Here is a 15066-nt window from a genome sequence, read left to right on the forward strand (position 1 = left end):
ACTAATAATCTACTATTATGATTTTCCAAGTAGATAATAAATCTGTGAATTAACAGTTTTCTTTTTAACATATTAAAATAATATAGCAATGGGCTTTTCCATGTCCTTTCCACCTGGAGCAACCTCTAACAGAAGGAAGCTCTTCTGCCAGCGCCTTTATATATAGCAGCTGTATTATTGGCAGTTCTCATCTAAATAAATATGTATGTAGTTGTTTTTAACATAATTGTATTAGCTGTGTTTATAAATATTTAAAAATTGGTATTTGTTTTGTTTAAGATAATGGAGTCCAGATTTGAAATTGCCTCATATCTTGACTATGCAGCCCAAGGCAGCCTCAAAAAGTCATTTTCTTCTTATAAGGGGCTTTGTTGTTTGTTTTTGAAGAAATGACTGTACCATCTGGTCAAATGTGAAGGGGTTGAACCATTCTGAGGGAATTTAACTAACTCACATAATCAGTATAGTTAGTCCAGTATCTTGTCACCCATTAATGTGTGCTAGGACCTAACAAAGACACTAATGAAAACAGTTGCTTCTGTTCTCTTGCATTTTCTTTATGATTGTAACTTTTCAATCACCTAGAATAAAATACAGAAGTTAAAGAGTATTTGAATGTATCATACTGAAAAAGCAGGTAATAACACACTTCTATGTATGACAGTGTAACTTTTAAGATATGTTATCTCTAGTATGGGATCCTTTCTGCATTCTGAAGTTTTATAAATGCTGCAGGTGTAACTTAATATCCATTTAAGAGTCAGATTTGAAATATGGAGTCCAAGTCAAGCTCTAGATTTGGAGTTTATCAGTCCTGAGTTCTAATCCCAACTCTGCTCCTTACACATTTGTGACTTTGGGCAAGCTATTTAACCTTTCTAAGCCTCAGTTTTCTTATCTATAATGTGGGATAGTACAAGTTCCTAGGGTTGCTATGAGAATTAAATGATGTATGTGTTCTTAACCAAGTGTGTGGCACAAGGCTTAATGAATGTTAATTATTATAGCTGTTGCTTTTGTCATCATTCATAATATCTTTAAGTCTGTTTTAAAGTAGAGGTTGTAATTAGCCAAAAAAAAAAAAATCACATCATTTCAGTGTATTTATAGCTATTATGATTTGAAAAATTTTAGTTAGCAGAAATTTTTTTTACCCTTTCAAAAATAGGACTACAGAAAATGTGCCAAAGACATTTGAGTACACCAACAGTTGAAAAATAATAAAATGACTTCTTACACCTCATAAATCATATCTTGATCTCATTTAGTTATTGTGAGTTTAAGGAAAGAATTGAATTACATGTCTTTTTAGAATTAAAGGTTTTGTTAATGTCCCGGGAAAGGTTTAGAATTAACCTGTGACTTTAATGTCATAGTGATCACAACTAGAACATTTATCTGAAAATTTAGCTGCTGGGAACATTTCTCACTGGCCAGTAATATGAAATAAAATTATTACTTTGACAGGAATCAGCAAGTAAGTAGATCTCTTAAATGAGAGGCACACTAGTGTATCACTCAGGGAGAAAGGTGGTGAGAAGGTTAAATAAGAAAGAATTAATATTATAAAGGAAGTATATTTAAATAGAAATCAGAAAAGTTTATTCTTGGTTCTAATGCCAGAGCTCTTTGATGCAAATAACTTGGTGTTTTGGTTTTTTAACCTCTAAAATGAGCTTAATGATATCTTAGTCTTAGACGATTATAATGGTTTAATCTGAGCTTCAAATGAAATTATATTTATGAAATGCCTTGGAAATATGAAGCATTATTCAACTGTAAGTTGGAACTTCTGTAATTATTAGCAGTAGATGGGAAAGCTTAATAGACCTTTGTTTTTGATCATGAGGAAAAGATTAGGGCCCTAGCCTTTGTGACACCCATTGTAATCATCAACATTTACTTAAAACAAATGAAAAGGGGTCAGGAGAGATCATTTAAAGGCACTGGAATAACTTTAATATTATAGAACCCAGACTTTGCATAGAGCAAAGTGGAGGTTTACAGTTGAAATCTTCCTTGGATTTGTGACTACATGTTTTCTTACTGGATAGCACCTGTGTTTACTTGCACAGAATCTTTTTTTTTTAGTTGGAGTCTCACTCTGTCTCCCAGGCTGGAGTGCAGTAACATGCTCCCGGCCACCCCAGCATCAACTTGCTGGGCTCAGGCAATCCTTCCACCTCAGCCTTCCAAGTAGCCAGAACTACAGGTGAGCGCTACCATGCCAGGCTAATTTTTTTGACTTATTGTAGAGATGTGGGCTCAGGCAGTCGTCTCACCTCTGCCATCCGGAGTGCTGGGATTACAGACTGAGCCACTGCTCCTGGCTGCACTGAATCTTAATCAAAGATTGTCTTATAAAACTATCTGAAACCTACATTCAAATTTAACATGAGAACAAACAAATGGGAAAGAGAAATCACGAACACCACAGAACAGCATGGAAAATAAAAGGAATTCATGGCACTGAGATTTCTCATATTATCTGCTGGTTAGCATCATTAAATAGAAGGAACACACTTTTTTTCAACAAGATATGATTGACTTGGTTCTCAAAGCAAGATCCAGTGGACACTGATGGTCAAACATCCCAGCAGGCACTTTCATCTTTCTCCTGTTCCCATGGGCTGCAGACCTGGGATTTCAAGCCAGGAAGCCTCCTGTGCAGAGTTGGTGTAGAATAGCAGAACATTGAAAAATTTGCTGGCCGGGCTCGGTGGCTCAGCCTGTAATCCCACGCTTTAGGAGGCCGAGGTGAGTGAATTGCCTGAGCCTGCGGCCGGCGAGACCTCATCTCTACAATAAATCAAAAAATTAGCCTGGCATAGTAGTGCACACCTGTAGTTCCAGCTACTTGGAAGGCTGAGGTGGAAGGATCGCTGGAGTCCACCAGGTCGAGGCTACGGTGGCCGGGAGCGGCCACTGCACTCCAGTCTGGGCAACTGAGTGAGACTCCAACTCAAAAAAAAAGAAAGAAAGAAAAATTTGCTTATAGAGTTATCCAAATGCCTGGATAGCCACAAGAAGATGATGGCACTTACCTTGCATCCAGAGCAATTTAGAATTGGTTCCATAGCTGATTTTGCTCTCCTGACATTGAATTTTTATGATGGTTTATGGATCTAGGTTCCTTCACAATTTAACTTTCAGGCTCTATAGGGGTTTCATGAACTACATTTGCCTTTGTGGCTACATTAAAAAAAGAAAAGGCTGGGCATGGTGGCTCATACCTATAATCTTAGCGCTTTGGGAGGCTGAGGCAAGGGGATTGTCTAAGCCCCGGAGTTCAAGACTAGCCTGGGCAACATGGAGAGACCTCATCTCTACAATAAATCACACACACACAAAAGATTAACCGAGTGTGGTGTCACACGCCAATAGTCCCAGCTACTCAGAAAGCTGAGGCAGAAGGATCACTTGAGCCCAGTAGGTCAAGGCTTAGGTAGCCATGATCATGCCACTGTACTGCAGCCTGGGCGACAAATTGAGACTCCAAATCAAAAAAGGATAGCCATTTAAACTACAAATTGCAAAAGTAAAATAAATATAGAAAAATATATTAAATCCAGTAAACTTGTGGCTTTGCCTTTTACATGTTTAGTGGTCAAGAGGTGACTGTTCTGATAGTGACCTTTCATTGCAGGGGATCATACATTGAACCACTGAGTGTAACCAAAACCAAGCACAACCTTGGGTTCTGCAGAGGCCCCATAATAGCTTTAATGACTCACCTTAATAGTTGGGAGCAAATAGATCTAAGATGATAATACTTCCCAAAATGCTTTCCTTTAAAATTATCTGCAGATTCTTTTGAGGAACACCTTTGTCTGTTCTTGGCTGGGCATAAAAGAATTAAGCTAAAAGACCATTAGAACCATATTGTCTTAATGAATTGAGAGAAAGGAAGCCAGAGTAAGGAATCTCTAAGCATTCACCTACTACCCAGATTCCTTTTTAGGGATTTTTTCTCTCACTCTAATCTGATGAGCTATGAATTCCACTTGATCTTCCTTAAAAATAAAGCTCTTTGAAATTGAAATCCTGATGCACTCACCATGTTTACTTGTAAATTATTTTAAAGTCTCCAGGCTCTTCTTTGTATAAAAGTTGAGATACCAAGATGCCTTGTGAAGAGGAGTCACTACTCTAACTTCTAGTTTAGAAAATAGAAAGCAGTATATTTTGACTTGCAGATTATTTACTTCCTTGATTCACATGTAGACCAAATAACTTCTAAGGAATGGGAAAGGAGGTAAGAATATAATTTTGACAATTTTCAGAACCAAAGTCGAGGGAAGTTGTCAGGTGAATAATTTTTTTCTCAGCCTGAAATACTAAAAGGGAAGTAAAATGTGTTGATTATTTTTTTTAAACCCTGGTAATTATTATTTTAAATGTAAAGAAATTTATCAGCCAGGCTTTTTATTTTTTGTCTTTTCTATTATATTCTTCGTATCTTTAATGGGAGATAAAAGAAAGCTTTTTTAAAAAAAAATGTAAGGGGGACAGGCGGATTGGGACTCCCAGTCATCCCACAAAGTAAGCAGGTCACCTTATGGGCAAGGTTTACCCGCTCAAAAATTCATCTCGCATTAGCAGTGAGGATTCAGGCATCACCCTGCATCGTTATTTTCCTTACTCATAAGTTTAAGGCATGGAAAAACTTTTTTTTTAAGTTTTTAAACATCTAGGAAGACTAGATACTTCAAAAACATGCCATACACACATCCTCATTTTGGTTAGATTTTGGCTGTAAGAAACAAAATAGTAGCTATTTATTGAACCCATCCCTTAAAACTACTTTATACACATTATCTAATATGATATTGTCAACAATTTCACAAATTTTATTATCCCCATTTTGGAAACAAAAAAAAATGGGACTCAGTAAAGTTAAATTTACTCAGTAAAAGGGGTGAGGACTTATACCTAGATCTTAATACTTCCAAAGTCCATGTTTTTTTCATTACCCCACACTTTCTCCCATGTTATAAACCCTCATAGAACAAAATGTGGGAAAGCTCCATGAAAGTAAAACTGTGATCATGAGTCAGTGACAAACTATTTCACAGACTTCTTTTATGGGACACTACCACATCACCTGCCATTTGTCCCTCAAGTATTCCTTAAAAGTTACTTAAGTTATTTTTGATAAATGCGACAGCCCAGAATACCTCAGGCCAGAGAGAACCAGTCTCCCTAAGCAGCCATAGACAACACCATGGTTCCATGGCAGCCAGGACCAGGCCTGGGCTTATTAGCTATGGCAGACTATAATATCTTCTAACCCATAAAACCAGGTCATTGAAGACTTCATGAAAAAGTGAATCAAATACATAGTCTGTTATTTCTTTTTTAAAAAGTCACAGTAAGTCCTGAACTTTCTAGAACCAATAAAATACAGGTAGAAGTAAATCTTGAAGCTATTTCCAGTGCTGTGTTACACAAGGACTTGTTTTTTTATGCTGCTGAGGGATTTGTGATGTTTTTTATCATATGCTGCTATCAGAAAATTCAATGCAGTAATGACATCAAAGCAAAAAGTTACTGAAATTGGAATCTCCAATGATAGTTTAGGAAAAACATTAATTTTACATTCATCAATAATGTTGACATTAGCATTAGTAATATATTCAGTAACATATTCATTATCAGCAGTATATGCATCAGTAATGCTAACATAAGCATCAGTAACACTGATAGTTAAAGCATGGTGTAATTCCAAAAGTTGATAATATTGCATAAGATTTTGGTACTCAAGATTATATATAGCAACAGGATCAGATGAGTATAGCAAGAAGTTAATACCAGAAGTAGGATGACAGAAAACATGGTTAAAATGAAGTACACTAAAACCCAATTAATTAACAGTTCTAGCCAGGTGTGGTGGCTTGAGCCTGTAATCCCAGCACTTTAGGAGGCGAGAGGATTGCCTGAGGCCGCGGGTTCATGATCTGACAACATGGTGACACCTCGTCTCTACAATAAATCACAAAAATTAGCCAGGCATGGTAGCATGTGCCTGTAGTTCTGGCTACTTGGAAGCCTGAGATGGAAGGATCGCTGGAGCCCACCACATCGAAGCTGGGATGGCCATGAGCATGCCTGGGCAACAGAGTGAGACTCCAACTAAAAAATAAAAAAAGCAGTACCAGTGTAATTGGACTTCATTATATATCCGGTGTTACATCAATCTTAAAATGAGGAAATTATCATCACTGAAATCTGTGGGAAAAAATTCTGTTTTCTTTAGTATCTTAGTAAAAATTCAACTTAGTTATGAAAAATAAACATCTACCACAAAATGGAAAAAAACAGAATGATAATAAAGCTTTAAAAATTGCAGCTTTCAGCTCTCCCGTGTGAGCATGGAAGACAAATTTTTAGATAAGTAAAAGATTGCAAAGAAAATAAATGAGCTTACAGTGAGAGGTATTTTATGTCCATAAAGTGCTGTTATTATCTCTTGGCTGTGGTGGATGCTGCTATTTCTCATTTCATTGAAGGGAAGAAACTGAGGCACAGTGAGTCCAGAGAAGGTGGGTTAGTTTTGTGGGTGGAATCAGTGGACCCAGTTAATGATTTGAAGTGATAGCCAGACTCTGCTTCCTCACCTTCCAAACCGTACTTCCCATCTCTGCCCAAGTTGACCTTGTCAGATGTTTTTCCCCATTGCATAGTTCCCTGAATGCTGTCAGATAGATTGCAAAAGTAAAAAATTAATAAAAGAAGAAAAGAAGTGAGTTCACTTTCAGATTTTCATTTTGAGTTGACTGCACTAACTCACTTTATATTTTATACAATTCAAATAGAAAGTAAAGATATACTTAACTCTGAATTTTTTTTAATAGTGAGCAGCACTTTAAAACACCACTTGTATCAGATTTAATGGAAGCCCTCCCAAGCAGTTAGGTGAAAATACAGTTTTTCTGAAGAAGAACAAATCTACAAAGAATACGACCTTGGTCAAGTCTTCATGCAAGCCTTGATTCATCTGAGACCTGAGTTGAGGCTTTTAGAACCCACTTTTTAGGTACTCCTTATGACATGGTATGCTGAAGTTTATTTGTTTGGGGGCAGGTCAACCCAGAAGAAAAACAAATATTACAACTTAATACAAATGTCTTATTTATTCACATTGAACAAAATTTCACTTTGAACAAAATGTATGGCTATGGGCAGTTTGTCATTTATTCTGACCAGATCATAAACATAAGATATATAACACATAAGATGTGACTTTCTCCTGTTTCTTAGGCTTATCAACAGCAGCACAAATGTGCTCATCAACATCAGGAATAATAATAGGTGCTTACTAAGTATGGAGAAATCTGAAAGGGCTTCCAATATAAAATAGCTTTCTCTATTTGTTACCCAATATATATTGTATTTATAGCTCCTTTAACCTTAGTTTATCTGGTGCTCTCCCAGGTATGTTGACCCTGAGGAATGTATAATATGAATCCTGTTTTTTAGAGCTGATGATGGAATTTTTAAAAAGTTAAATTGAAGACAGTACAGGTAGCCTAGGAGCCATGCCCCTCAACATCCAGCCGTTAGAGCATGAGGGACTAAGGGCTGACTTTCAAACTTGAGCCATTTATCTGGGATTCTGACATACCTTTCTACTGCTACAACTGCTCTGCTTCTAACCACAATGACTGCATGGATATCCAAAATAGAGATTTTAACCCAAACTGGGAGAGGAGCCACCAGACCTGTCATACATTCAATATTTATCAAGCCTGCAGTCTATTTTTCTGGATGTTACTGATTTGTTATTCTGTTTTGTCAGCCTTGTAAATTCAGGCATATTTTAAGAAACTGAGTGTCCTAATGTTTTGTTGAGAAATAGTCATTTTGGCTGTCTTATATATATTTCCTAGACTTTTACAGTTGCTTAATTTCTAATTTCTATTATTGCCAATTCAACTACCAGTTGGTTTCTCTTTTTTCTCCTATTAATTCATCTCCCCCGTGATTGCCCCAGAGCAGACACCTAGGTGTGATGCCAGATGTCCAGGTTCTCAAACATCTACTGAAAGAGAGGTACCTGCATAAAATCACCTTACTTAGCCAGGCTCAGTGGCTCAGCCTGTAATCCCGCGCCTTTGGGAGGCTGAGGTGAGTGGATTGCCTGAGCCCGCGGGTTCAAGACCCACCTGGGCAGCGAGACCTCATCTTTACAATAAATCAAAAAATCAGCCGGGTTTGGTAGCGCATGCCTGTAATTCCGGCTACTTGGAAGGCTGAGGCGGAAGGATCGCTGGAGCCCAGCAGGCGAGGCTGCGGTGGCTGGGAGCGGCCACTGCACTCCAGTCTGGGTGACCGAGTGAGACTCCAACTCAAAAAAAAAAAAAAACCCACCTTACTTAACTGGAAAACTCTTTTATTTACATGATCAGAATTTGCTGTCCTCCTAGTTTATACCTTGATGAGAGAAAGACATCAAATGTCAACTGAAGTGCTTTTTCCTTCCTTCTTTATTTTAATGTTTGTAAATGCTTGGTAAATGCTTGCTTTTGTCTTCAGTCCTGAATAACTTACAGCTTCATATGTCAGCATATGTTTAGGATCATCCTAGAAATGACCATCCTCCAGTACTTAAAAAAAAGGCATGTATGTGTATGTAGATAGGTTTTTTTACATTTGAATTTATTAAATCTGTGTTCTATTTCTTTGTTTTATTCAATAATAAAACATTAATCAAATAATTCAATAATTTTTTTTCTATATTTCTATACCCGTGTATGAGATTGACTCCATTCTTTTTATCAGCAGCATAGTGTTCTATGCAGTTTTCATAATTTGGTCATAATTTATTTTACCTCTTGTCTATATAGATGGATACGTAGTTTTACCCTTCCCAGATTTTTAATATTTCAAATGATACTGTTGTTAACTTCTTTGGACATTTAGCTATATTTTCTTAGGTATGTCTTTAAGATAGAGTCCTGCAGATGGGCTTTTTGATTCCAAGGACAGGTATATTTAGAATTTTGATAGATACTCTTTGTCAGGCTCTCTCCTGTCCATGCAAATATACAGCATGTATACTCTTATCCCCATCCATGGGAGAATTAGTTTCTCCTCCTTCTCTTCCCACGCAAGATATTATCAATCTGATGAGTTAAAAAATATATATTTCTTGTTTTCATTTGTATATTCCTGATTAAGCGTGAAACTGAGTAGATTTTTCCTATTTTTTCATAAAGCAGTGCTCTTCAGAAGGATTCAACAGCTAAAGGTAAAAACAAAAACTTTAAAATGCTTCAAGAAACCATAGGAAAATATATAATAACATAGGGGTAAATTCATAAAGTAAAAGTTAATGGATTTTTTACCACATCTGTAAAGTATATATGCAGAAAGCATCAGAATACAGTTAAAAGATTACCTCTTTTTTTAAAAATATGAGGATGTATTTGCCGTACATGGCAAACAAAACACTGATCCTCAGAATGTATAAGAAGTTTCTACAAGTCAGTAAGAAAAAGAACCAATAGAAAAATGTAAATAAATTCTTTGTAGAAGAGGAATCCTAAATGTGCTCATCCCCCCCCCACCTTTAACAATATACTTATGTCAATACATATAGACCTGCTTGATTCTCTTAAACAATTTTATGGATTACCCAACAAACAAGTTTGTTGATGGACATCTAGGTTAGTTTCTATTTTTTACTATAATTCTCCAATGAATATGTGTGTGTTATACACTTATCTGACGTCTTCTTTGAAATTAAATTTCTACGAGTTAATTTGCTAGACTAAATGATATGTGCATTTAAAATCTGTTATGTATTATAAATTGCCCTCCCAAAAGGCCTACCACCATTGGATAAGAGGGGACCCCTCATCACAAACCATCACAAGCATTATCAGTTTTTTAGTCTTAGTCTATCTGATAGGTGAAAAATTCTCCCTTATTTTTAAAGATTTGCTTCTTTTATTACTACTAAAATTTAGTATATTTTAATGCTTATATTTTAAATGTTTATATGCCATTTGTTTTTGTTTTGCTTATTAATTTTATTTATTGTTTATTCTATCTTCCATAGATGTTTCTATATTAATTATGTGAACTCTTTTTTTTTTTTTTGAAAGCAGGATTTATTGAAAGGACAGAAAATCTCCCACAGTGGGAGAAGACCCAAAAAGGTTGCTCCGTGAACTCTTTATATATTAATGATACCCTTTTTCTGTCATTGACACATATGTTGCAGTTTGTTTTTGTTATTTGACTTTTTACTATATTCATGATGTTCTTTGACAAACGTTTTATATCGTCATGTATGTTTAGTCAGGCCTTGTATTTTCCAGCTTTGATGTCTTATTGTTATTGTTGACATACAACACGATAGTTAATATACTTACATTCTCTGAGTATATATTATTCTGCTTCTTGGAATCCTTATCCCTAGAAAAATATTTAAAATGTATTGTATATTTTAAATGCCACAAGAATAACAACTCTTCCAAAGCCACACAAATCAGAATATGCAATTCCTGTACCCCCACATCTTTAAAATAAAATATAAATAAGAATATGTATTTCCTATAGCTTGTTTTAGTGATCATCCTAAGTTTTATTTGCCAGTTTTTATACAACATAGTAATATTTCCACATCAATTTTATTCATCTCTGTTCATTATTATTCATATAATTTAACATCTGAGTTTTCTCTGTTAGATTGTTTTTTTCTCCAGATAGCATTCTTTTCATAATGAATTATGTCTCCTTATATAGATCTAGTATATTACCACTCACTTGATAACAGCTATTTTTGATGATAGGACTCTAGAAATAAGACATTCAGATCCTGGCAGGTTACAAAGATCTTACAGACTGATTATAGATCTACTAGCAACAGATTTTTATCATCCTTTCAGCAAACTTGACCACTATATTTAATAGAGAGGATAGTATAGTATTACTATGGAATAGATCTACTTACTATGCATATTCTCACTGCTTTAAATTCACTGATCATATAAAAAGAGAAGAATGCTCTAGTTTACTGTTTGATCTTTGCCACATAGATCTAATGTCACGATCAATTGCTTTCAGTATTTTCTTTGAAATCACATAAGGTTCATATGTGCCAAATTTCATAAGGATCACAAGATAAGGTCAAGAAATACAAATTCCAAGGCAGAATTTATATGCCCGCTTCACATATGACAGTACCACTAAATAACCATATGTTGAATATAATACACTGCATGTAAATGCTATTCTTGAAAGCAATCCAATCAATAAAACCTAAAATAAATAACACTTTAATAACACATTTCAAATAGACTGAAAATGGAATAGATGGACTCTGTGGCAAGAACGTCCCTATAATATTGACATCCAGAGGCTATTAAAACATAGAGAATAAAACAATCATGAAACTAAAGAAAAACTGAATATTTAGAAGTTGTTTTAAAAGCTTACACTGTACGCCAAGATATAGCAGTCGTTTTTATTTAAAGAGCTATTTCAATAAAAGCTATGGCTTTCTAAGCATTAAAAAGCAAACTCAATTTGCTGTCACCAATAGCCAAAAATATTTTTTAATTCATATTAACCAGAAAAAGTAAATATGTATATATAATATTAAACAGAAAAATAGGCAAAACAGAAAACTCAAGTTTCAGTCATAATTGGGACTAATAAAAGACTGTCCAATTTTTATCATTAAAGAAGGTTGTGGGAAAGCTACTGATGTTAACTTCAAAAGCCTAGCAGTAAAAAGTGATTGTAATATCAGTAAAATTCTGAAACACATCAAATAGCCCCTAAGTAGTACTAACCTACTGTATCTTTGAACATGTATATGCTCTTTTTTCTGAAACTGACAAGATTGCCATTTTTTTCTTTGTTTCCAACATCACCTTTAAGAAAATTTCCAAGTATTAAACTGTTATCAGTCAGCAGCTTAGAGTACAGATACTTTGCCTTCTCCCAAAGATGATACAAGATTTGAAATGTTTTTTCCTCTTTGGCCTAGTTCTGGAAAACATGATTTTGTCATCCAACCTTGTACAGAGATAGTTGATCTTTTTTGATACAAGTACTTGCATACTATATGTGTACAAATGAAACAATGAGGATTTCATACAATTAACCATTTTTTCTCTCATTTATCAATTCAGACTCATAAACCAAAATGAGATATTTGTGATGTAATAGATGGTTTTAATTTCAATTTTGTCACTTTAGATCCCGGGAAGACTCTGCCTGAAGCCCTTGATTACTGTACTGTTTGGCTGCAGACAGTGCCTGGAGAAATAGATAGCAAAAGTGGTATTCCACCTTCTCTTGTAACGCTACAAATTAAAGACTTTCTTAATGGACCAGGTAAGAGTCATAATTCAAATGTGTGTACATTTTTTTTCATGTTGAGTGTATTAGCATGCATATAGGATCTATTAACAATCTTGTTCCTTGCTGAAAAAAATGAATAGTTTGTTTTCTAGAAGTGTATCCTTTTCCCATTTCAGAGATCAAAAGGCAAATATAAATATGTATTAAAAATTACCTTTAGTCTGACAAGAAGTGGTTATCAATTAAACAATAGTTGACTGGAAGCCGAAGTCCCAATATTTTATTTTATCTTTTCTATTAACTATACTCTTAGACATTCGATCTAATATTCTGTATCTCGGTTTCCTTACCTGAATATGAAGAGATTGGATGGATGGGTGGATGGATGGATGGATGGATGGATGGATGGATGGATGGATGGATGGATGGATAGGATAAGAGGAGAATCCTGATATACATACATAAGGTAATATATGTAGACAGATTCGATTTGATAGTTAAATACACCTCTTTCAAATGCTTAGGAAAGTGCTTGGGGAAAAAGCAAGCACTCAATTTTAGATAGACACGGATATCAAAATGTAGTAAGTGGTAATAATGTCATAGGCACTTTACATGCTGGTGTAGACCCTAGGAATAGGCACTATAGTTATCCTGTTTTATGAATAAAGAAGCTAAGACTTAGCAAAGTGAAGTGAATTGCCAAAGGTCATAGCAACAGAGACATCATTCAAACTTAGGTCTCTATGACTTAGGTCATTCAAACTTAGGTCTCTATAACTTCTGTACTATGCTAATTTCAGCATAACTAAATATTTTCCTCTCCTTATCCTCCTCTTCTGTCACCTTCTTTTTCCCGCTCTTCTTCCTTCTCCTCATGTTCATCCTTCTGTTATTTTTTTCCTCACCTGTTATGGTCTTAGCTACTTATTTAACAGAAATTACTGTACTTTGGTTTTGCTTTTGTGATTTTATACTTAAAGTGCTTCACAATATGATAGTTATGAAATGAATTTTAATTTCTTCACTGAGAATTTAAAACATTGATGCACTGTCTTAAGATACGCCAGAATATTCTTGCAAAGCATGAATTTTAATGACGGAAAAATATCCATATGTAGGCTTTATTCATAATGTGTGTTGTAACATGCCAGTGTACTTATGACCTGTCACTACAGATGAAGAAGGCCACTCATGATGGCTGGGGTAAACAGAGTTTGAAATGACCTCCACTGACCCTTTCACCAGGGCACAGTTCTTCTTCACCATATTTCTCCAGTGCTGGTATTGTGAAGATGTATAAGTATAAAAGAACTATTTCTGATGATGATGATAAATACTTAGATAATAGTTTTAAAGACTTGAAAGAAAGCAAGAAACTGATGATAAAGGATAAAAGAGTTGTCAAAGTGTTGGAAGAAGTCTTTGAAGTGAAGTAATAGATAAATTGGAGAAGTGTAAGTTCCTAGTATTTGGTTAGTGAGTGTGAAGTACCATATTTCATTGGATCCAAGTCAATTGTAAAAAAAAAAAAAAAAAAAAAATTCTATGTACCAGTAAAAAATAAAAAAAGAAAAATCTGCCATAGAAATTATGTTACAGTGCTTTCATATTACATCAGTTTTAGGACACTTCTTGATTTCTTTCTGAACATGATAGAACAGATGAAATAGGGTAAGAACACATGGTTCATGGAGGAGGGTCAGGGAAACTTCTTATTTCTCAGGTTTCTTTTGTTTTTAGGCAGTCTTTCATTCATTTGGCTCGAAAATTAATCTTGTTAGTGGTTCTCTTTATTTTTGATTGAGTTGTTTGTAAAAAGACGGAATTTGCAAGTTTGTGATAAATTATATACCATATTTTCAAGGCGACCAAATAAATTTATTTTTAGAGATACCAATGAATAAGTAAAAAATTATATATGTATAGTTCTAGCATTTAACATAACTATGTAGTAGAAATATGATTTTTAAAGTAGTTATACGTTTGTGTTTCTTAAGATACTTTTCAAAATTGGAATTAGATACATACCATTTCTGATTTTACGTTTATTCAGTACTAGTGATAATTTCAGCCAGGTGTGGTGGCTCACACCTATAATTCTTACACTTTGGGAGGCCATGGTGGAAGGATTGCTTGAGCCCAGGAGTTCAAGACCAGCCTAGGCAACATAGCAATATCTTGTCTTTACAAAAAATTGTTAAAATAGCCATGTGTGGTGGCATGTGTCTGTAGTACCAACAACTTGGGAGGCTGAGGTGGAAGGGTCATCTGAGCCTAGGAAGTTGAGGCTGCAGTGAGCTGTGATGGCACCACTGCACTCTAGCCTGAGTGGCAAAGTGAGACCTCGATTTAAAAAAAACACAAAAAATAAAATAATAATAATAGTAGTGATAATATATTTAGAGATGTAAACTTTTAAGTAAATTAATTTAAACAGTTATTTTACAGCAGCAGTTCTCAAACTCTGTTCCACATTTGAAGCATCTCTGGGGGTTTGTTAAAAATGCAAATGGAGCCGGGCTCGGTTGCTCAGCCTGTAATCCCACGCCTTTGGGAGGCTGAGGTGAATGGATTGCCTGAGCCCGCAGGTTCGAGACCCACCTGGGCAGCGAGACCTCATCTCTACAATAAATAAAAAAATCAGCCGGGCGTGGTAGCGCGCGCCTGTAATTCCGGCTACTCGGAAGACTGAGGCTGTGGGATTGCCGGACCCCAGCAGGTCGAGGCTGCAGTGGCCGGTAGCGG

The 15066-nt window shown here is 35.4% G+C and overlaps 1 protein-coding gene across 1 annotated transcript in view; it reads left to right on the plus strand.

Annotated features, from left to right (window-relative positions):
- The window catches only part of VPS13B (vacuolar protein sorting 13 homolog B), a gene marked incomplete at its 5' end in the record, with an annotated part of 272185 nt that overhangs the window by 61513 nt on the left and 195606 nt on the right, over positions 1-15066 (plus strand). Inside the window, one exon of the mRNA XM_008065666.2 lies at positions 12214-12351. Coding sequence (XP_008063857.2) covers positions 12214-12351 — 138 coding nt within the window. The remainder of the gene's footprint in view (positions 1-12213; positions 12352-15066) is intronic.

This window comes from Carlito syrichta, unplaced genomic scaffold, assembly GCF_000164805.1.
Source record: "Carlito syrichta isolate Samal-C Ts95f unplaced genomic scaffold, Tarsius_syrichta-2.0.1 Scaffold308755, whole genome shotgun sequence".
Classification (NCBI taxonomy): Eukaryota; Metazoa; Chordata; class Mammalia; order Primates; family Tarsiidae; genus Carlito; species Carlito syrichta.